Raw genomic sequence first — 22,131 nt, forward strand, 5'->3', positions numbered from 1 at the left:
AGTAGGTATATGATAGTTATAACTGATTCACTTTGCTGTACAGCAGAAACTAACACAACATTATAAATCAACTATACTCCAATAAAAATCAGTTAAAAATTTTTTAAAAAGATAAGAGATAACAGTGCTGGTGAGGACATGGAGAAAAGGGGACCATTGTGTACTGTTAGGAATGTAAATTGGTGCAGCCATTATGGAAAACAGCATGGAGGTTCCTCAGACAATTAAAAATAGTAGGACCATATGATCCAGCAGTCCCTCTCTGGATATGCAGCCAAAGGAAATGAAATCACTACCTCAAAGAGATAGCTGTACTTCCATGTTCACTGCAGCATTATTCACAATAGCCAATGGCCAAGATATGGAAGTGAGCTAAGTATAAATCAAGAGATGAATGGATAAAGAGAATGTGAGGTAGGTAGGTAGATAGATAACACATTGGAATAGTACTCAATAAATAATTATATTTGGCAAAGAACAAAATTTTTCACAGATATGTTAGCCATGAATTCCAGTCGTTTTGCTCTTACACCTGAACAACTTGCTTGAAAACTATTAGTCTTAAATTCTTTTCAGTTTTCTCCAGCTCAAATATTCTATTATTCTTTACAGGTCAACTATGTGAAGAAAACATAAATGAGTGTAGCTCCAGTCCTTGTTTAAATAAAGGAACGTGTGTTGATGGCTTGTCTGGTTATCACTGCACATGTGTGAAAGGATACATGGGTAAGATGTTTCCATTCTTCCTAGTTCTCATAGACTTCAGTAAAGCCCCACAAATCATTACATTTATGAGTGTTTTATATACACACACACACATACATATACATACATATATATGTGTATATATGTAACATTATATAAGTTAATGTTAATTTTCTGATTTTACAACTGTGCTCTGATTTCATAAGAGAAAGTCCTTATTTTTCAGGAAATTCACACTAAAGTATTTAGGAGTAAAAGGGCATCAGGTCTACGGTCTACTCTCAGACAGTTTGGAAAAAATAATGTGTTCTTGTACATGTGTGTATATATGTATATGAAAAGACAGAGAGAGAGAAGACATGAGTTTATATGCTAAGACAAACTCAAAAAGGAACTGGAGTTAAATTATATAAAATCATATTGCAAATGGATGATAAATAATAGAGTATTTATTTTACACACACACACACACACACACACACACACACACACACACACACACACACACACACACACACACACACACACACACACACTGTCTCTCTCTCTGTCTCTCTCTGTCTCTCTCAACTGATAAAGAAGTCCAAAACAGAAAATGATCAGTGAAGGAAAGCGGCAAGGAAAAGAAACAGAGGAACATTTTGAACTAAATTTGCTAGTTTCATTTTTTAACATTATCTCAATTAGATGTTCATTGTTAATGTTAGTTTCAGGAAGAGGTAAGATTAAAAGAGCAGATTATCAAAAACACAGTTCTAAAATGATTTAGAAAAGTCAGAGCTGGTTAAAGAATGACTCTCAAACCAGTTTGGTAAGCCAGTAGCTCTGCAGCCTCCATTCCCATCCTTTAGAAGCAGCATCCTCCAAGGAGTCAACACCTTGATCCCAGTTTTCCCAAGGGGTTAACATTTGGGCTTTTTCTCGTCCTCATCCATCCCCAGGCCTGCACTGTGAAACAGAAGTCAATGAATGCCAGTCACGCCCATGCTTAAATAATGCAGTCTGTGAAGATCAGCTTGGGGGGTTCCTGTGCAAATGCCCACCTGGATTTTTGGGCACCCGGTGTGAAATAAACATGGATGAGTGTCTCAGCCAACCTTGCAGAAATGGAGCTACCTGCAAGGATGGTGCCAATAGCTTCAGGTAAAAGACTAAGTCTGGCTCTTTTCACTATTTTTATTATCTTAATTGTTCAGTCATACTACTGCAGCCTTTACAGAGTATTACTTTGAATACCAAGTCAGCCCTTCCCAAATCCTAGCCCAAGGACAAGCTGTGGTAGAATCTGCTTACCATCTGATGTTCTGATTTCCTAAGTCTTGGGTAAAGTCTGTAATTTTAAAATAGACAACCTTTTAACCTGTGTGTTTTAAGTTTTCCAGTGATTCTGGTGCACAGCCAGACTCGGAAACCGCCATTCTATACTTGGGAAGTCATAAAAGATTAAAGGAAGTAGTTATTCAGAAGCAAATACAGAGGCACTATACAAAACCCAGTTTTAAATGTTTTACATTTTAGTTGGAGTTTTTCCACTAGCTAAAATAAAAAGGAATTGTGCAATTCTACTGTCACATCACCATTCTACATTCTGTAACCAAGCTTTTCAAACCTTTTTTTAAGTTTAGTAATCCTTGTTTCAAGAGAAATCTGAGTGTAAACAAATAAAATAATAAAACTAAGCTTTTGTGGTTGAAAATACTGGTGTCTGTGGGGAGACTCTGTCTTCCTGGGGCAGCTCTTAGGGTGCCAATAGAAAACAGTTTGAAAACCAACACTTTTTTTTTTTTTTTAAATCACTATCAAGTCTGCCCTATTCCATCCCCTTCCTCTTGCAGGATCTGTGGCTTCTGCAATACAAAAGACAGACTGCTCTTGCTTGCAGAATTTTAGGAAACTTTATTGTCCTCAACAAGCAACTGGTTCTGTAAGTTTTCAGAGGTTAAAAGCAAAAAAAGAAAAAAGAAAAAACAAAAAAACACTTGTACCCCAGTTGCAGCATTTCCCAGTTCTCTTCCCCTTCAGCCCCCTTCCATTACCATCCCCCAACATAGCTAGGACACTGTCTGTGAAGAAATAGGAAGCCGGTTCTGCCAATGAGACTTTCACTCTCAATATGAAAATGAAGGCTTATCAGGGTAGCATCATCTTTTCATAGGCTTTTTCTATCTTCTGGCATATAGCACCTAACCACAGGTAATGCAAAATTTCCAGATGAAGAGTTAGAGTTCCAAACTCTCCCCTGAGTCCAAAACAATGGATGAATACCAAATTCGTTTAAATCCTAATAGAGGAAAGGTGAAGGTAAACTCTCCTAATTCAAAGGGGATGTTAGTTGCCACTGAAGTGAATCTGTTTCACAGACAAAGATATTGAACTGCTATAATGGTATCAAACATGGACAGATAAAGATGCAATTCTAACCAAAATAGATTTACCACCAAATACACAGAACTCCGTAAAGATGGCCACCAATTCCAGCTGAGATTTTCTTTTAAACCCCCAAGTACCATTTACTCATATTACTGCCAGTTTCAAAGAGGTCCCCATATAAACATGCTAGTAGCAATATTAAATACATTTATTGGGCAGTTCCTTTTTAATTAAAAATATTTCAGGCATACAGAAAATTACAAATAATAAAAGTCATACACTCATCAGAGTAATTATCAAACCTTAGCCTTTTGCTGTATTTGATTTATATCTTTTGTTTTAGAAAAATAAATTCTAAAGATAGATCTGGAGGCCCTCCAGTGCGCGTGTGTGTCTCACACAGACACACACACACACACATTCCTCTTCTTCCCCACTAGTAACCACTGTCCTGAAGTTGGTTTATATCTCATTAAGACTTTATGTTTTACTACGTATATGACTTCATAAATAGTATATAGTATAGTTTTACAAGTTACGTAAATGGTATCATATTATATCTATATATATCCTTCTGTATGTTTTGTTTTTTCCCTCAACACTATGTATTATCAAGGTTGATATATTTGGCTCTAGTTTGCTCATTTCAACTGCTGATTAGTATTCCACTGAATGATTATACCATGGTTTATTTTCCCATTCACTTCTCCATGAACGTGTAGGATGCTGCTGCTATGAACATGTTATGTGTGTCCCTGTGCACCTGGGCAGTAATCTCCTAGAGTTCATACTAGAAATGGACATGCAGGGCTCTGGGGATGCAGACCCTCCACTTCCCTTGACATTGCCAAATGGTAGTCCTACTCACTGAGATCTCCCATTTCCTGACACCCTTGTCGACATTTGACATCATCAGATGTATTTTCCATTCTGAGGGGTTTAAGTGGTTTGTTGCACACCACAGAGACTGTATGGCATACTGATTGAGAATAAGCCACTAGGGACTTCCTAGGCGGCGCAGTGGTTAAGAATCCACCTGCCAGTTCAGGGGACACGAGTTCAATCCCTGCTCTAGGAAGATCCCATATACCGCAGAGCAGCCAAGCTGGTGCGCCACAATTATTGATCCTGCACTCTAGAGCCTGTGAGCCACAACTATTGAGCTTGTGTGCTACAACTACTGAGGGCTGTGCACCTAGAGCCCATGCTTTTCAAATAAGAGAAGCCACCGCAATGAGATGCCCGTGCCCCACAATGAGGAGTAGCCCCTGTTCGCCGCAACTAGAGAAAGCCTGTGTGCAGCATCAAAGACTAAACTCAGCCAATAAATAAATAATAAAGTTAAAAAAAAAAAAAAGGATAAGCCACTAGATTGAGATCAAAGTCCTCCTCCACCACTTAGTAATAAGAGGACTTGGGCAAATTAACCTCTCTGAGCCACGGTTTACTCATCTGTAAAGTGGGAATAATAATTATATTACCTCATTGTTATAAAGATTGAATTAATATATGTAAATTTTAATGTTTTTCCTAGCACTTCTTTGGGAAGAGAAATTGCCAATGTATGAATAATACTTCACCTTGACCAGAACTACTTTCTACTCTATTTTCGCTACTACAATATTTCAAATATACATGGGATTAAATAGGTTTTTTTGAATGAACTAAAAAAAGTAATAGTTAAATCACTGTTTTAATGTGGAAAATATATTTAAGCATTTCAGGGTTTTTAAAAAATTCAATTTCGTTAAACTGAAAAAAAAAAGAAAAACAAAAACGATTCACCCATTTCTCCCAGCTCCCACCCCCTGCCTCTGGCAACCACCAATCTGTTCTGTAAGCCTGGAGGGGGGGAGGGGTGTGTGTGTACACACACATATATATTTAGATTCCACATATAAGAGAGATCATAATAGCACTTCAGCTTTTTCAGAGTCTTTGGAGATGATGTTGTCGTTAATGGGAGACTGCTTCTAATACCTTTCTACAACCCTTCTGTTACAACATTTTGTTTTCTTTCAGTTGCCAGTGTGCAGCGGGCTTCACAGGGCCACACTGTGATTTGAACATCAACGAATGTCAGTCTAACCCCTGTAGAAATCAGGCCACCTGTGTGGATGAATTAAACTCATACAGTTGTAAATGCCGGCCGGGATTTTCAGGCAGCAGGTGTGAAACAGGTATATATGAACTTAATTTTATTAGTAACAATACTAACAATAATGATATAATAACAATGCCAATTTTTACCTGCACTAAGCACCACCTATTTACCAAAAACTGTGCGAAGCATTTTGTACTTAATCTTCACAGCCACCCAATAAACTGGGTCATGTTATCTCCAGTAGCCCAGATGAGGAAGTTGAAGCTTAGAGATGTAAGGGGGAAACAGAGAAAACTGAACTTAGCAGAACCCTTCATGCTCTTAGGAAAGGACACTTTCATAAGTCACTTGATTTAGAAGGTTGGAGTCCATGGTATGTTTGAGAGTCAGTGCTAAACAGCTTGCTTTCTCAGAGCACTGAGTCTTCTAGCTGTAGGACTTCTGTTCTATTGAGTGGAATATGCAGGACTGGGGCTCATGAAATGAGGAGGAGCCAGAGCCCTGAGCAGGGATGGAGGGTTGCCCTTGCAGTGACCCCTCCTTCTCTCCTGCAGTGTCAGTTACTCCAGTCTACTCAGCCATTCCCATCAGCACACACGTGCTTGGAGTCTCTCATCTTTAATGACTCCCCAACCCCACCTCTCCTTCCAACGATTCCATGTTTCTCAGCTTCCTTTCACTTCTGAGTGCTTTTCCTGTTGTCTTAGATACACACTGATGATTTTATTTAGAAGAATTTGTTAAACAAAAAGGGAACAGACTCACAGATACAGAGAACCAACTAGTGGTTACCAGTGGGAAGAAGGAAGAAGGGACGGGTAAGATGGCCATAGGGAATTAAGAGGTACAAACTACTATGTATGAAATAAATAAGCTACAAGGATAAGCATAGTGACAATAGCCAACATTTTATAATAACTATGAATGGAATATAACTTTAAAAAATTGTGAATCACTGTGTTGTACACCTGAAACTTATGTAATATTGTAAAATCAACTATACCTCCATAAAAAGTAATAAAGGACATATAAAATACAAAAAAGGAATATCTTGTACATTTTGTCAACAATATGTATTTAATTCTGAAACTGCTTGTCAGATCATCATAGTTACTGAAATGAGCTTCTTTGACTATAGTATCGTTTACCTGCTGCTTACCTTAGACAACTGGAAAATGCCTCACAAGTGCCACGGTGTGCATACTTTTCTTTTTATTGACGTATAGTTGATTTACAGTGTTTTGTTAGTTTCTGGTGTGTGCAAAGTGATTCAGTTTTTTTTATATATATATATCCTTATATGTGTATATATATTCTTTTTCATATTCTTTTCCCTATAGTATATTACAAAATATTGAATATATTTCCCTGTGCTATACAGTAGGACCTTGTTGATTATCTGTTTTTTTTTTTTTTTTTTTTTTGGGGGGGGTACACCAGGTTCAATCATCTGTTTTTATACACATATCCCCATTTTCCCTCCCTTCCTTGACTCCCCCCCCTCGAGTCCCCCCACCCACCCTCCCTGCCCCAGTCCTCTAAGGCATCTTCCATCCTCGAGTTGGACTCCCTTTGTTATACAACAACTTCCCACTGACTATTTTACAGTTGGTAGTATATATATGTCTGTGCTACTCTCTCGCTTCGTCTCAGTTTCCCCTTCACCCCCCGCCCCCTCCCATACCTCGAGTTCTCCAGTCCATTCTCTGTATCTGCATCCTTATTCTTGTCACTGAGTTTATCTGTTTTATATATAGTAGTTTGTGCTGCTAATCCCATACTCCTAATTTATCTTTCTACCCTCCCCTTCCCCTTTGGTAACTATAAACTTGTTTTCTATGTCTGTGAATCTGTTTCTGTTTCGTAAATAAGTTCATTTGTATCATTTTTTTAGATTCCACATGTAAGTGACATCATATGATATTTGTCTTTCTCTGTATGACTTACTTCACTTAGTATGATAATCGCTAGGTCCATCCATGTTGCTGCAAATGGCATTCTTTCATTCTTTCTTATGGCTAAGTAGTATTCCATTATATAAATACCACATCTTCTTTATCCATTCATCTGTCAATGGACATTTAGGTTGCTTCCATGTCTTGGCTATTGTAAATAGTGCTGCTGTGAACGTTGGGGTGCATGTATCTTTTAGAATTAGAGTTTTCTCCAGATACACACCCAGGAGTGAGATTGCTGGATCATATGGTAACTCTATTTATAGTTTTTTGAGGAACTTGCTCACTGTTTGCCTTAGTAGCTGCACCAATTTACATTCCCAGCAGTGTAGGAGGGTTCCCTTTTCTCCACACCCTCTCCAGCATTTATTACTCATAGACTTTTTAATAATGGGTCTTCTGACCAGTGTGAGGTGATACCTCATTGTAGTTTTGATTTACATTTCTCTTATAATTAGCGATGTTGAGCATCCTTTCCTGTGTCTATTGGCCAGCTGTATGTCTTCTCATACTTTTCTTATTTGTTGCAGAACAGTCTGCAGGTTTTAACCTGGATTTTGAAGTTTCTGGCATCTATGGTTATGTCATGTTGGATGGCGTGCTCCCATCTCTTCGTGCTGTAACCTGCACGTTCTGGATGAAATCCTCTGACACCGTCAACTATGGGACGCCGATCTCCTATGCACTTGAGAATGGCAGTGACAATACCTTCCTTCTAACTGATTATAATGGGTAAGCAGAGGTGTCAGGAAGACTGTGCTAGGACTTATCCTGTCACAAAGTTAGAAATGACATGGGGCATGGGGTGGCAGGGGTGGGGTCAGGTGTTCTAGCCAGACAGCAGGGTGACAATAATCAAATAGAGCATCTAGAAAAGTCCTATTAGAAGGCAGAGTTTCAGTGCTAATACCTTATACCTGTATTGTGTTTTGCTACTTGCTGAGTATTTTCATATGTATTATTTCATTTGAGCTTCACAATAACTTGAGGAACTGATGCCCCTTAAAAGGTAAAATGAAGTTTCAGAAAAACTAAATGCTTTGTCCCCAGATCTCACACCCCGGAAGTGGCAGAGCTAAGTGTCAAGTTCTAACTTTTCAGACCAATGCTCCTTTATTTACATATCAGAGCGGCCAAGGGTCAAGGGATTTCACTGGCATTTTTGACCCCTCAGAGACACTTGTATTGAATATAAACCCATCTGAAATCTCAGGTGTGCAAGATGACATTCCTTTATGTCTTTTTGGATCAATTAATTCCAAATGCAGGGCCCCATCCCTCTGGGCTATCAGGAAGTCAGCCTCGGTTTTTTCTCTGATTTCTTTCACTATCGACTGCTTCTCCTGTCTTAGATACTCAGAGATCATCTAAAACCCACAGAGTTTCACTAAAGAGCCACAGACTCAGGCAGGACTCCCATCACTGGTCATCTGTCCACCCTGCTGATCACTGAGCTGTCCACTGCCTCAGCCTCTGTGGTCCTTTCAGAACCACTGCTCTTTGCCACATGGAGTGGCATGTGGCATGTGGACTCCTTTGCAAGGCTGAGAGTTTATGCCTTCAATCTAGAGAGATTCTGTAGGGCGCCACATGGCCTTTTCCACCCAAATCTGCCCAAACTTGTGGCCTTTTGCTAGTGAGCAGGTTGCAGACCTCAGGGACCCACTGAGCTCTCTTTCCTCTCATCAGTCCATGAGATTCTCACTGTTTGGTAGAAAGCTTCCCATCCTCAAACACTGCTCTTCTTAGTGAACTTGAATATTCATAAACAAAATGCAAGAAATTTGCAAAATCCTCCCCTGAGACAGAATGTATATAAAGAGAAAACATGCTTGCTTGAATTAGGGGAGGGAAATGGGAAAACATAGAGGGGAAACAAATCATGTTTTAAAAATATGATTTTTCATGAACATCTTTGAATAGGGGCTCAGAAGATGCTGGGAGAGTTAACAAATTCTTATCTTCCTTGTCAATTTTCCCTAATCTTTTCTTTTTCTCCATTTGCTTTTGAAGATATTTCACTTTTAACTGCTTGTTAACTTTGACATTTCTCTAAGTGACATGGTTGTTGGAACCCTCCTGTGTTTGATCACCTCTGTTTAGTTCCAGTTATTCTTTTCCTTGGATTGGTATACTTCGTCCGCCATGTGACTATTTTGGCAACAGAGAGATAGGACTGACTTCCTATGAGATCTCTGAAGTCTTTTCTGAGTTGCAGGAATATACATCCTAGAGGAAGGAAACTGGACTGACATTTGCATAACTCTCATTCGTTCCACTTTTGGCTCACTTTCTCCAGAATAGATAGTTACTGAATTATCTCAAGTTGGACTGACTTCTTTCAGCTCATTCTAAGACTTTTTCCTACCCCTCAGTGTTTAAGAAACACAAAACAGTTTTCAATGAGCTACAATAAAGAGTAATTAGTAATCAAATCTACTTCTATGAAACATGGCCCAAATGGAGAAAAAGTAAGCACTTTACCCACAAAAAAGGAAAAGAAGGAAAAAAAAGATAGTAACATGCCCCATAGATGCGATTACAACATATGACTGATGACTGTATCCCCTGGAATCTTTTCGCAGCTGGGTTCTTTATGTGAATGGCAAGGAAAAGATAACAGACTGTCCCTCGGTGAATGACGGCAGTTGGCATCATATTGCAATCACTTGGACGAGTACTGATGGAGCCTGGAAAGTCTATATCGATGGGAAATTATCTGACGGTGGTATGGGCCTCTCTATTGGTTCACCCATCCCTGGTATGTCTTAGCAAAACGAATATAATTCCATTCGATGCTAGAGGCAGTGGTGCTTTGTTGAACATCAAGTTTGCCAAGTTCTCTCTCCATTTACCACCCCCCAATTATCCTGTGAATTATTAGAAACTTTTCCTAGGTGAGCTGTGTGACTGTAAGAAACGCCTTTGGGATCTATATTAAGACTACCAAGATGCATGCTGAAGTAACAGCAGGTGGTTACTAAACTGTCTTCTAAGGAGGAGATTAATTGCTGGTGTTTTTTTTTTTGTTGTTGGTTGGTTGGTTTTGTTTGTTGTTTTTATTTTAGGTTTGGTTTATGACCAGTATACACAGTATACAAGTAGATCCAGAATACATAGCTATCCATCTTTTAGGCCGTTTTTCTGATAGAACTCAAACTCTCTTCTAAAAATACCTTTTTTTTTTAAGTTCTTTATTTTTATTTATTGGCTGCATTGGGTCTTCATTGTTGCACGCAGGCTTTCTCTGGTTGTGGCGAGCAGGGGCTACTCTTCGTTGTGGTGCATGGGCTTCTCAGTGCAGTGGCTTCTCTTATTGCAGAGCACAGACTGTAGGCATGTGGGCTTCGGTAGTTGTGACACATGGACTCAATAGTTGTGGCTCGCGGGCTCTAGAGTGCGGGCTGAGTAGCTGTGGCTCACGGGCTTAGTTGCTCCGAGGCATGTGGGATCTTCCCAGACCAGGGCTCGAACCCGTGTCCAGGCGGATTCTTATCCACTGCACCACCAGGGAAGTCCCTAAAAATACTTTTAAACAAATATTTGGGGAGTTTAGTTTGAAGGAATGCAAAAGTATTTAAGTGTTCCAGGGTTCTCAGCATTGTACCTGGCAAAAAGCCTGCTCTATCTAGGGCCTTCTGTGACAAATGTCATATGAAGAGGAATGCCGGGAGGTTCCCTGTAGTTTATAAGGAAACATTAAGTGTTTCTTCAGGAAGTGGCATTATTATGTGAAATGGGGTGGTGGCTCCTTTTTGTGTTTAATTTAGTGTTCTTGTTTTTAACTCTCCCTTCTCTGGGTGGTGGGATTGCACTTTATTCTTTTCTGATATTTTGATAATTTGTATTTATTTCATTGATGGTTAAAAAAAGGATATTTCTATCTTAAAAAAATTAAATCTTAATAGAAGAGTGATGAATAGGTTAAAGGAATAGGAAAATAAAACAAGGGAACTATAATAGTAGCCACCCAAGGAGACGGTTGTCTAACCACAGCAATAAGGATGAATCCACAGTCCATAAATATTGCAGAGCTCCAACTGACAGACCCTAGTGAATGACTGACTGCAGTTTGGGTGACCAGATTTATTGAAGAGTCTGTTAGCTGAGATAGGAATTCTTGGCAAAGGGCAGTTATCGGAGCATAAATCAGGAGTGGGGGAAGATTCTGTATTTGATTTTAGACATATTGAGTTTGAATTTTAATCCCAGGAATATATGCAGCTACAAACATAGATTGATACCACTTTATATCAAAGTGACAGCATTGCTTTTTAGTGATAAGATATGCTTGGCAAGGATTCAGCATGGTGAATGCTCTTATAGAGTCCTGGAGGGTGTGGAAATTAATCCAGACTTTCTGGGAAGCAATTTAGAAACTTTCATCAACAGCCTTAGAGAAACTCTTTGCATGCAACCAACAATTCACTACCAGGAATCAATCAGAAAGAAAGAATCAATGATCTGAACAAGTATCTATGTACCAATATATTTATCTCAGTGTTATCTTAGCACCAAATCTGGCAACAACTCCAAGCCAATAAGAAGTGGTCGTTAAACTAATTAAGAAAATTATAGATGTGGTGCATTCACATGATAAAATAACTGTTAAAACTCTTGAAATGAGAACGTGTTCAAGAAGAAAAGCAAGCTTCCAACATCACATGTAGTTAGGATCCTGTGTTGTGTGTTTTAAAATCTCTCTCACACCCATATACATACATACTAAAAAAATGATTTAAAAATATGTAAAACCTAGAAAGAAATACACAGAACTGTTAAATGATTGTTTCTGGGTAGAAGGAATTCTTTATACTTATTTTCTTTTCAAATTTCCTTCTATGTGTATGTGTTAATTTTGATTATTTTATAAGAAAGATTTGTCGGTTGGGAAATCATGAATGAGGGCTGTACAGACATGGATTGGCAGCGGTGAGATCAGATGGGAGAGTAGCTGAGGGAAGAAGAGAGGAGGCCAGGGTGGAATCCCGGGCACATCAGAGTCTAAGAGGCAGGCAAAGAAGGGAGACTGAGAAATTAACAGAAAGGTTGAAGGAGAATCAGGAGAGGATGCTGTCATGGAAACCAAGTGGAATCAGTTGGGCTTCTGGCAGGAAACAGGTGGCATGCACAGGAGGTTAGCTGAAGAGTTTCATGAAAGCACTGTTTTCAAAAGTGTGGGCGTGGTTAAGAGCCACAACGTGGTGGTAAAACACCCCATGACTAGCACAATGAGAAATCACAAGAGATGGACATGAAGTGACAAAGGGGGGATGGAGTGGTGGTTGTCGCCAGAAAGCAGGCAAACCTCTAGTGATGGAGAGAAATCACCCAGTGGGAGCAGTGATGCGAGAGAGAGGAAAGCAGCCCCTACCATCTGTTGCCTGAGAGGAAGGTATCCATAAAGTCAAACTTCTCTTTCATCCCACTTTCTTACCTCGAACTGGTCTTTCCATTGGCCAGACAATCGGAAGCCAGAGGGCAAAGGAAACCAGGTGGTGTAGTCCATAGCTGTCAACCTTGGGGACACAAAGCAGAGTGGAGAGAGGGGGAGGGTAGCTCTGGAGGGGCAAACACAGACCATCAAGTATGCCAGGAAGGGCAGTTTAATAGAATGAAATGGTTAATAGAAACAGGTGATACAGAGAAGTCACCAGAGGTGAATATTGAAGAGTTTCCATCGGACTTGGCAATTAGGTGGCCACTGGAATGTTCCTTGAAATTGATGATAGAACTTTAATCATTGTAAGCTGAAGAATAAAAAAATGAAGAGCAGCTACTGGTAATCTGTCATAGAGGGTAATTTCCTAGAACAAAGGAGGCAAAATAGGACTTAGCTATTTTGTTGACTTAAAATATTACATGCTTATATATGTACATATGTAGTTTTTATAGTTAAATATTTATAAATCTGATATTCTAAATCCTCTTCAACTATTTTTTCAGTTGCTATATAAAATATTGAATTCATCTTACTGATAACTTATGCAGCAAATGTAGATAATTTAGCTTTTCAGTAATTTTCCCTGATACATTTATATAGGCTGTGCCTTCATTAAGTTAGCATTTTAGAAATAACAGACCAGTTTTCCTCCTTTTTTCTCTTCTTCTCTCTTTAGGTGGTGGTGCATTAGTTCTTGGGCAAGAACAAGACAAAAAAGGAGAGGGATTCAACCCAGCTGAGTCTTTTGTGGGCTCCATAAGCCAGCTCAACCTCTGGGACTATGTCCTGTCTCCACAGCAGGTCAATTCCATTTTCAGTGTATGACAGTAATGAGATGCAAAGGTACAAACCTAGTATAAATGTGCACAGCCTAATGATGCCATGTCTTATTGCCACCTCTGAGTTTCCAAAATTTATCACCAATATCATTTGATGCTGTGGTCATAGACTAAGCCAGGCAGAGGTTGTCTACAGTAACTTTCCATGAATCTCCTCTCGTTATCTTGGTGATGTGTTAAAATTTTATTGAACATGATTGTTTCATAAAATCTTGTGGTTTCAGAGCTAGAAAGAATCATAGAGACGATTCCCTCTGACTAAAGAAGCAGAAATGTAGGGCTGGCACAAGGTCACACAGAGAGAGTAACAGATGGGTTAATGGTCAAAGCCAGTCCAATAGCCTGGGTTCAAATCCCAGTTTTCCCGTGAACTCTGATGATTTTGAACGTGTTACCCCATCTCTCTTAGTTTCAGTTTTCTTATCTATAAAAGAAAACGACTAGAACTGCATAGTTAAGTTTTGGCAGGATGGAACAAAATCCTGCATGTAAGATTGAGGTATTATTTGACACATAGTAAGGGCTTGATAAATGTTTGCTATTGTTATCATAGTGACAGAACTTGCCTAAACCTCAGCTTTCTCAGCTCCAGATCAGAGATAGAAGACAGGAGACTGGAGAGGGGGAGCCCCTACAAGACCTTAAGAAACTGCAGAGTTTTAGACAAGAAATTCTATATGTAGAATTTCAGCATTTCCAGCGATAACGAAATATTCGGGAAAAGAAATGATTGGGGTGGAGGAGGGAGAGAGAGAGGGATGAGAACTTCCCTGTTGCTCCTGAAATCACAGCATACCTCCAAAGGTCTGCTTCCCACCACTGCCCCCCACCCCCACATCTGAATGTTTTCAGTAGGACTAAGTTAAGATGTAATAACTCTGACTTCCTGAAACAAGGGAGGTTTTCTAAAGATATGTTTTTAAACTTTCAGGTGAAATCACTGGCTACCTCATGCCCAGAGGAACTCAGTAAAGGAAACGTACTAGCCTGGCCCGATTTCCTGTCGGGAATTGTGGGGAGAGTGAAGATCGATTCCAAGAGCATATTCTGTTCTGGTTAGTTTCCTTCTTCTATAGACTCTGCTGTCTCTTGACTACTCTGAGATTTTCTAGCAAAAGGAGACATTTGATTCTCTATGGGTCAAATAGTGTGTGCCTGTCAGTCTGTTGTTTACCTAGTAATTCATTTTTGCTCTACCTTATTATTTTTGTAATATTTAAATACATTCTGTATAACAGGTTACACAATAATTCTGCAGGAAACTTGGACAAAGGTAAAATAAGGTAAGGAAAGTAAAATGAGAGGAGGGATATGGTTAATTTTTTGAATGCCTACCGAAGTCCTACCCTCCTTTTTGAGACGGGGTACTCGTCTGTGTACTTCCTAGCAGTCATCTGGGGGCAGGTAGCACAGAGAGAAAAGAAATGGATGTTATAATCCAAATACTGAATGGTCAACCTCTGAATGATCAACACTGCCTCCTAAAATTCAATGTATTTAAACAAGTTTCTGAAGATATCCTAGAATTCATGGTTTTTGGTAACTCATAAGAATATTTTATTAATTCTAAAACACTATTTTTTTCCTTAAAAAATATGCAGCAGACTTCTGCTGAAAGAGGGGAAGTTATTTGTTGACTCCAATAGTTTTTTTCTAGAGATTTTGCCTGCCAGTGATCTGGTTACGTCATCTTGTTTTAATATCAATAGAGTAGCTCTCAAATGCTGATACAACATATGATTTGAAACCCTTAGCCTGGTGATGCTGCCCCTGTGTTACTGATAAGCTCTGAACCTGCATTCTTTGCCCTCAGATTGCCCACCTTTAGAAGGATCAGTACCTCATCTACGAACTGCATCAAGAGATGTAAAGCCGGGCTCCAAAATCAGTCTGTTCTGTGATCCGGGCTTCCAGATGGTCGGGAACCCTGTGCAGTATTGCCTGAATCAAGGACAGTGGACACAACCACTGCCTCACTGTGAACGTGAGCTGCCTTTGTTGAAGACATTTCAGTAGCTCTTGAAAAATACTGGGACCCTAAGAACACTTTTTAGGAGTGCTAGATAAAAGTGAGATACTGCCTAGTGGTCAATATAGCAAATATTCATTGAATACTTCCTTTGTGTAATGAAGTGTTCTGGGTACCATGAGGGAGGTGGGAAGTGAGGATCCAAAGAGCCCACCACCTGTGAAGGCACCCAGGTGACCCAAGGAACTGGATGGAGGGAAAGACAGATGTGAGGGCTGGAGCCCAAAGGGAGATGGGTCATCTCTGGGTGGGAAAAGAGGAATCGATCTCTTAAGTTGAATGCACCCATTCAGTCATTTATTCAACAATTTTGAAAGTACCTAGTATGTGCTAGACACTGAGCTAAGTTCTGGAGATGCAGCCGTTGGGAAAAAAGGCTCTCTTCTTGTGGAGTTTACATTGTAGTAGGAGAGGCAGAAAGTAACAAGTAAATATAATATTATTTATTTATAGTAAATAAGAACAGCTAGGGCCAGAAGTAAAGGCTCTGAAGAAAACTAAAGCAGGGTAGGGAGATACAAAGTGAGAGGATTGGGTGGAGGCAGGACTGCTATTGTAGATAGGGTGATCAGGGAAGTTCCTCCATGCATCTCTTTCCACCTGATATATCATACATTTATCTATTTCTAATATTGCTCTCTGACTAGATAGTACACTTTGTAAGGCGGGGATTTTGTCTTTTTGGTTCATTACTGCAACCCCAGCACCAGGACAGTGTCTAACAGGTAGCAGGATTTCCATAATTTTTTTTTTTTTAAGTGAGTGAATTGCACGTCTCCTGTGAGCCAGACACTATGCTAGATGTTCTGCGCCCAGGTATGGCTGCAACCTGCCCCCACCCCTAAGCGTTCTCAGTCTAATGTTTGTGTGCAATGAAAAGTTCATGCTTAACTGCAAGTTTAATATGAATAAAATCTTCGTTGTGTACGTTGCTCCTAATGTAGTTGTCACATTACAGGCATTAGCTGCGGGGTGCCACCCCCTCTGGAGAATGGCTTTTATTCAGCCGAGGACTTCCATGCTGGCAGCACAGTGACCTACCAGTGCAACAATGGCTACTATTTGTTGGGTGATTCAAGGATGTTCTGTACGGATAATGGGAGCTGGAATGGCATTTCACCATCGTGTCTTGGTGAGATAAATCTTGGCAATTTCTGCATGCATTTACTCGAACTCTGTGGGAGACCGTTATCCCAAATTCCTGAGGCTCTTGTGGCGTGCCTTTGTTAATTTCATCTCATCCTCGTAAGCTCCGGGCAAGCCATAGGGACGAAGCAGCTGTCCATAGACATGCCAAACACGTTTTAAATTTTTACCAGGCTCAGTATTAAGAATATCTTTCTCAATCTCTGTTCTTCTACTTATTCACCTATAAACTGGGGAAATAATAGCTTTTATTGTAGATCTGCAATGTGATTATGACTATTATCTCTAAATTTCATAAAAATATGTATCAATGTATAGTGTGATGCATTAAGCGATATGTAATGATTTAAAAGTAAAAACAAATGTTTGCTACGTAAGACAAATCCATCAACTTTACTGTCTGTAAACTGCCTTCATTTTAGATGTTGATGAATGTGCAGTTGGGTCAGATTGTAGTGAGCACGCTTCCTGCCTGAATACAAATGGATCCTACATCTGCTCCTGTATCCCACCCTACACAGGAGATGGTAAAAGCTGTGCAGGTAACTAGGCTGTGTGTCATTGGGAAGTCTGTTTCAACTTTTTAATTCAAGTATATATTTTAAAGCTGCGTTATTTAAAAAGAAGACAAATTTTCAACTTCAGAGGGGAGACGGAAAAGAAAAATCCTCCTTAAAAAGATACATAAGCAGAGAAAGACAAATAGTATATGATATTACTTATATGTGAAATCTAAAAAATGTTACAAATGAACTTATTTACAAAACAGACTCACAGACATAGAAAACAAACTTATGGTTACCAAAGGGGAAAACAAGGGGAGGGATAAATTGGGAGTTTGGGAGTAGCAGATACACACCACTGTATATAAAATAGATAAACAACAAGGACCTACTATATAGCACAGGGAATGTTCAATATCTTGTAATAACTTATAGTAGAAAAGAATCTGAAAAACAATGGATATATGTATATATGTCTAAGTGAATCACTTTGCTGTACATCTGAAACTAACACAACATTGTAAATCAACTGTACTTCAAAAAAAATTTTTTTAAGATTCATAAGCAAACAGTTAAAGGCACTTAAAACTAGCATCATGCTTTTCCTAACTTCCCAATTTCTGAAAAACAAAACTGAAAGCCAGCTCTATCACCAGACTATTAAGGAAATGTTTACATAATAGAAGAATAATAGAGTGGATTTAGAAATATAAGTAATGGCCCCTGCTGCCTCAATCAGAGCAAAAAGGATGCTTCATCACCTCTTCACCGTCAGTATCTTTCCTATGCCTCAGCCACACAAAATTATATCATTGAAAAAACATAGACATCCTACCTTACCACATCTCTATATGTTGTGATATCCCATAGATATCTTTCTACATTAGTTATGGGAAAGCAACTACCAGAAAACAATTAGACAGAAATTAAAGAGGAATTCTCAAAATCTTATAATTGCTTTTATAATTCTTATAATTTTATAATTTTTATAATTGCAAGGGTTTCAGTTAAGGTCCTTGGCTCATAAGCCAAAAGGATCTTCAGAAAGATGAAATTAGTATAGCTTCCCTTTTTGAGAATTTAAGTATTTATTCACTCGTATTGTTCAGCTCTAGCCCTAAATCTCCCATTAACTTTTTTCCCTCCCTGGAAGTGGTGACTGACCCCAGATTTGCACATAGGAGTCTTATGATCTGTAGGCTGTTTGGAAGGGGAAGCTGGGAACTTCTCCTAAATGTGCTTTGGGACAGCCTTTACATCAGCTGGAGAGAAGGTCACTTGCTCTTAAAAGATGGGTATGAGGTTGGAAGGAGGAGGAGGAACTGAAGCCCTCCTGAGCCATGCCCTGGCACCACCACCTAGATAAACAGCTTCCTTTCGGGACTGATACATTTTGTTTATTTTTCTTAGTCATTGCTGTTTCAAAATATTGTTTTTAAGCTGCCTATTAAATGTATGTTCTGGTGTAATCATCTAGTGTATCCCTGGACTTCATGCCTTTCCCTTCAAAAGCTTTTTTTCCTCCTCAGGGTTTACCTGGTACCTTAACTGTAGTGGGATTCTTTTGCTATGAGACCTTGCATGGTTGTGTGAAAGCCACCTCTTGACCCACAAAAACTGTTTCTCTCTTTCAAGAACCTATAAAATGCAAGGCTCCAGGAAATCCAGAAAATGGCCACTCTTCTGGGGAGATTTATACCGTAGGTGCTGCAGTCACATTTTCATGTGATGAAGGACACCAGCTGATGGGAGTAGCCAAAATCACATGTTTGGAGTCTGGAGAATGGAGTCATCTGATACCATATTGTGAAGGTATGTTGAGTAAATTCCCCCATGTTTATGGTGTTTGGCAATTCTAGAAAGTCAAGGTGGAGAAACTCCAGGTGTTATGTTGTCTCAATATTCTTTGTATTTAAAGCCCAATATTAGGCTCATTTTTAAATGTGACCAAAATCCTAGAGCTGCCCTTGAGCATTTAGAGAGGTTTACACATACCAGCTAAGAAGAGCAATGCCTTTTGGTTTTCCTCCTTTAAGCCGTCTCCTGTGGGGCACCAGTGATCCCAGAAAATGGTGGCGTTAACGGATCAGCGTTTACCTATGGCAGTAAAGTAATGTATAGGTGAGTGTCTAAGACTAACACTGCATCGGGGTTGTTGATGACATGCTGGCAGTGATAGAATACTGGAAGAAAAGACGAAGCAAAATCCCAGAGGATGTTTTCGAATTAGTATGGAATTAATTGAATTGTATGTTTGGGTTTGGATGCAGAGCTCCAGCTTATCACCAGAAATATTCATTAGCTTGCAGGGCCTCTTTCCATGGCATCCTAGGGGCTCATTCTAGACAGGACCACTCTCAAACCAAGAATTTTCTGTTTGCCAGAAAGAGACTCACAGACATAGAAAACAGACTTGTGGTTGCCAGGGAGGAAGGGTTGGGGGAGGGAAGGACTGGGAGTTTGGGATAGTAGGTGCAAACTGTTATATATAGGATGGATAAACAACAGGGTCCTACTGTACAGCACAGGGAACTATTGTCAATATCCTATGGTAAACTATAATGGAAAAGAATGTGATAAAGAATGTATGTATGTGTGTGTATATATATACACATATGTATATACATATATATACAACTGAGTCACTGTGCTGTACAGCAGAAATTGACACAATGTTGTAAATCAACTATATTTCAATAAAATAAATTTAAAGAAAAGAATTTTCTGTTTGCAGCTCCTAATCCATGACACAAACTGGAGGCAAGCCAAATCCTTAAATCCACCCTTCTGTTTATCACCCAGCAGGGTCCTGTGGGCGAGATGCATAGTATTCAACCTTGAAAAAATTGTTTCAAAGCATTATTTCAGTAGGAAAAAAAGTGCTCTAACAATATGTGTAAATTCTCCCATCTTTTTGGAGGTTTTGGCACAGATAAAATTATGCAAAATGAAACAAATTCTATTCTGTCATTTTCTTTTATCTTCATCAGGTGTAATAAAGGATATACTCTGGAGGGTGAGAACGAATCGTCCTGTCTTGCTAGCGGTTCTTGGAGTCATTCTCCTCCCGTGTGTGAACTGGTCAAGTGTTCTAGCCCTGAAGACATAAATAATGGGAAATATATTTTGAGTGGGCTTACCTATCTTTCTACTGCATCATATTCGTGTGCGAATGGATACAGGTAGAGTCCTAAACACCAGCCAAGCTTCCTACAATGCCCTGTTACTCATTATTTACCCAGTGGGTTTCACTTGCATGTGACTGGCTGACTTGAAATACAAGTTTTTAAGTGTAAAAGATATTCTCAAATGTGCGTGCTTCTTGAGGCTCAGCCTATATAGTAAATTCCCAGGGAAATAGTCCATCTAACTTTGACTCTGGGAGCTCTAATTCAGTGTTATAACCATTCAGACATTGAACATGAAAGCAAAAAAGGTTTATAAACCATAGCACAACACCTAATAAAATGCTTTAGTGATGGAATTTTTAGCCAACAAAATATTGCATAGGATGTTGTAAAAATCATGTCAGGATAAGGACCAGGGTCTTTAATACTGTTAAGAGAGTAATTTGATTAATAGGGTGTGTGTGTGTGTGTGTGTGTGTGTGTGTGTGTGTGTTCAAAAAGAAGGAACAATAGAAAAAGTCAGGCTGTGATCAAAAACTTGGCCAGGAAGATCTGAAGTGAAACAGATCAAGTGAACAGAAAATGGAGTGAGTCGTACAATCAGAATCTGGTTGGCAGGTGAAGGTGGATAAGCCATGCTGGAGGGCTGCAAGGTTTTTAAATTTAAAGGAAGACTAGAGGTCAGAGTGATGAGCAACACTGTTCATATGCCCAGGCTCATGGCAAGGGCAGTGCCCTCTGACCTCAGTTGCCCTGACCTCCTGGGTGTTTGTCTCCCTTATTGCTGGATCCTAACCAACCTGTTACCCCTTCTCATCCAAGTAATCTGCTAATCACAACACAACCAATGAATGCATTGAAACGTTTTATTCTACACCCCAGTTGTTATGTTGTTTTAGGCTACTTGTGGTTTTACGTGAGTCTATAGCCAGCTCAGATTTCTCTTGGGTTTTTTCTAAAGCAGTTGATTGATTGATTGATTGATTGCCACACGACATGTGGGATCTTAGTGCCCTGACGAGGGATTGAACCCATGCCCCCTGCAGTGGAAGTATGGAGTCTTAACCACTGAACCTCCAGGGAAGGCCCAGATTTCCCTTGTTTTTATATAAAGCAATAAAATAGGAAGAAACTTTATTTTCATGTATTAAAATCCTTCAGGTGTCCCCTATTCTCTCCTAAGTCCTTCCTAGTTCATCTCCAGGGCAGTAGGTAAGTAGCCAATGAAAGCGGTGGCACCATTCTTTCCTGTAGCTTACAGGGCCCTCCCGTCATTGAATGCTCCGCCTCAGGCAGCTGGGACAGAGCGCCACCTACCTGCCATCTCGTCTTCTGCGGAGAGCCGCCAGCCATCAAAGATGCTGTCACCACCGGGAGTAACTTCACTTTTGGGAACACTGTCACTTACACTTGCAAAGAAGGGTGAGTAAACCCAATGAAGGAAAGGAATTTCAGGACAGGATGGGCCCAATGGCAGATGGGTTCCACTGAACACTAAATTAAATTTCCTGGCCGCCAAAGCTAAAGAGAGCTTTATGCTCTTTTCTGACAACAGAAAGGGAGCATATTCCCCTGTGGAAACAATGTTTTCCAGGAATTAGAGTAATTTATCAAATTAGGCCTTGAATAACAGACATTGGGTAATGCAGTGGAAAATATCTTTATACTTTAATTAAAGATGCAAAAAGCACATTTAAATAGACATTTGTGTATTTATCCTCTGCAAAACCAAAGTCAAGACTTTAGATCACAGCATAAAGATGCCACATCTGCATGAAAAAAATATTAATAAAGTTCAGATTTTTAATTTTTTAGTGATCTCATTTAATTCGGAGATAAAATGTAAAAAAAAACAAACGGGAAGCAAATTACAAAGTGCTTTCATACTCATTGTCTCATTTTATCCTCA

General features: G+C 39.4%; 1 protein-coding gene across 1 annotated transcript in view; it reads left to right on the forward strand.

Annotated features, from left to right (window-relative positions):
- Window positions 1-22,131, forward strand: part of SVEP1 (sushi, von Willebrand factor type A, EGF and pentraxin domain containing 1) — a 200,802-nt gene that overhangs the window by 130,934 nt on the left and 47,737 nt on the right. The window contains exons 23-36 of the mRNA XM_057722390.1: window positions 613-726; window positions 1,647-1,848; window positions 5,098-5,255; window positions 7,665-7,866; window positions 9,720-9,895; window positions 13,254-13,378; window positions 14,348-14,471; window positions 15,230-15,400; window positions 16,404-16,577; window positions 17,014-17,133; window positions 18,730-18,906; window positions 19,131-19,215; window positions 20,085-20,276; window positions 21,477-21,644. Coding sequence (XP_057578373.1) covers window positions 613-726; window positions 1,647-1,848; window positions 5,098-5,255; window positions 7,665-7,866; window positions 9,720-9,895; window positions 13,254-13,378; window positions 14,348-14,471; window positions 15,230-15,400; window positions 16,404-16,577; window positions 17,014-17,133; window positions 18,730-18,906; window positions 19,131-19,215; window positions 20,085-20,276; window positions 21,477-21,644 — 2,188 coding nt within the window. The remainder of the gene's footprint in view (window positions 1-612; window positions 727-1,646; window positions 1,849-5,097; window positions 5,256-7,664; window positions 7,867-9,719; window positions 9,896-13,253; window positions 13,379-14,347; window positions 14,472-15,229; window positions 15,401-16,403; window positions 16,578-17,013; window positions 17,134-18,729; window positions 18,907-19,130; window positions 19,216-20,084; window positions 20,277-21,476; window positions 21,645-22,131) is intronic.

The sequence above is a fragment of the Hippopotamus amphibius genome, chromosome 2, assembly GCF_030028045.1.
Source record: "Hippopotamus amphibius kiboko isolate mHipAmp2 chromosome 2, mHipAmp2.hap2, whole genome shotgun sequence".
NCBI classification, from domain to species: Eukaryota; Metazoa; Chordata; class Mammalia; order Artiodactyla; family Hippopotamidae; genus Hippopotamus; species Hippopotamus amphibius.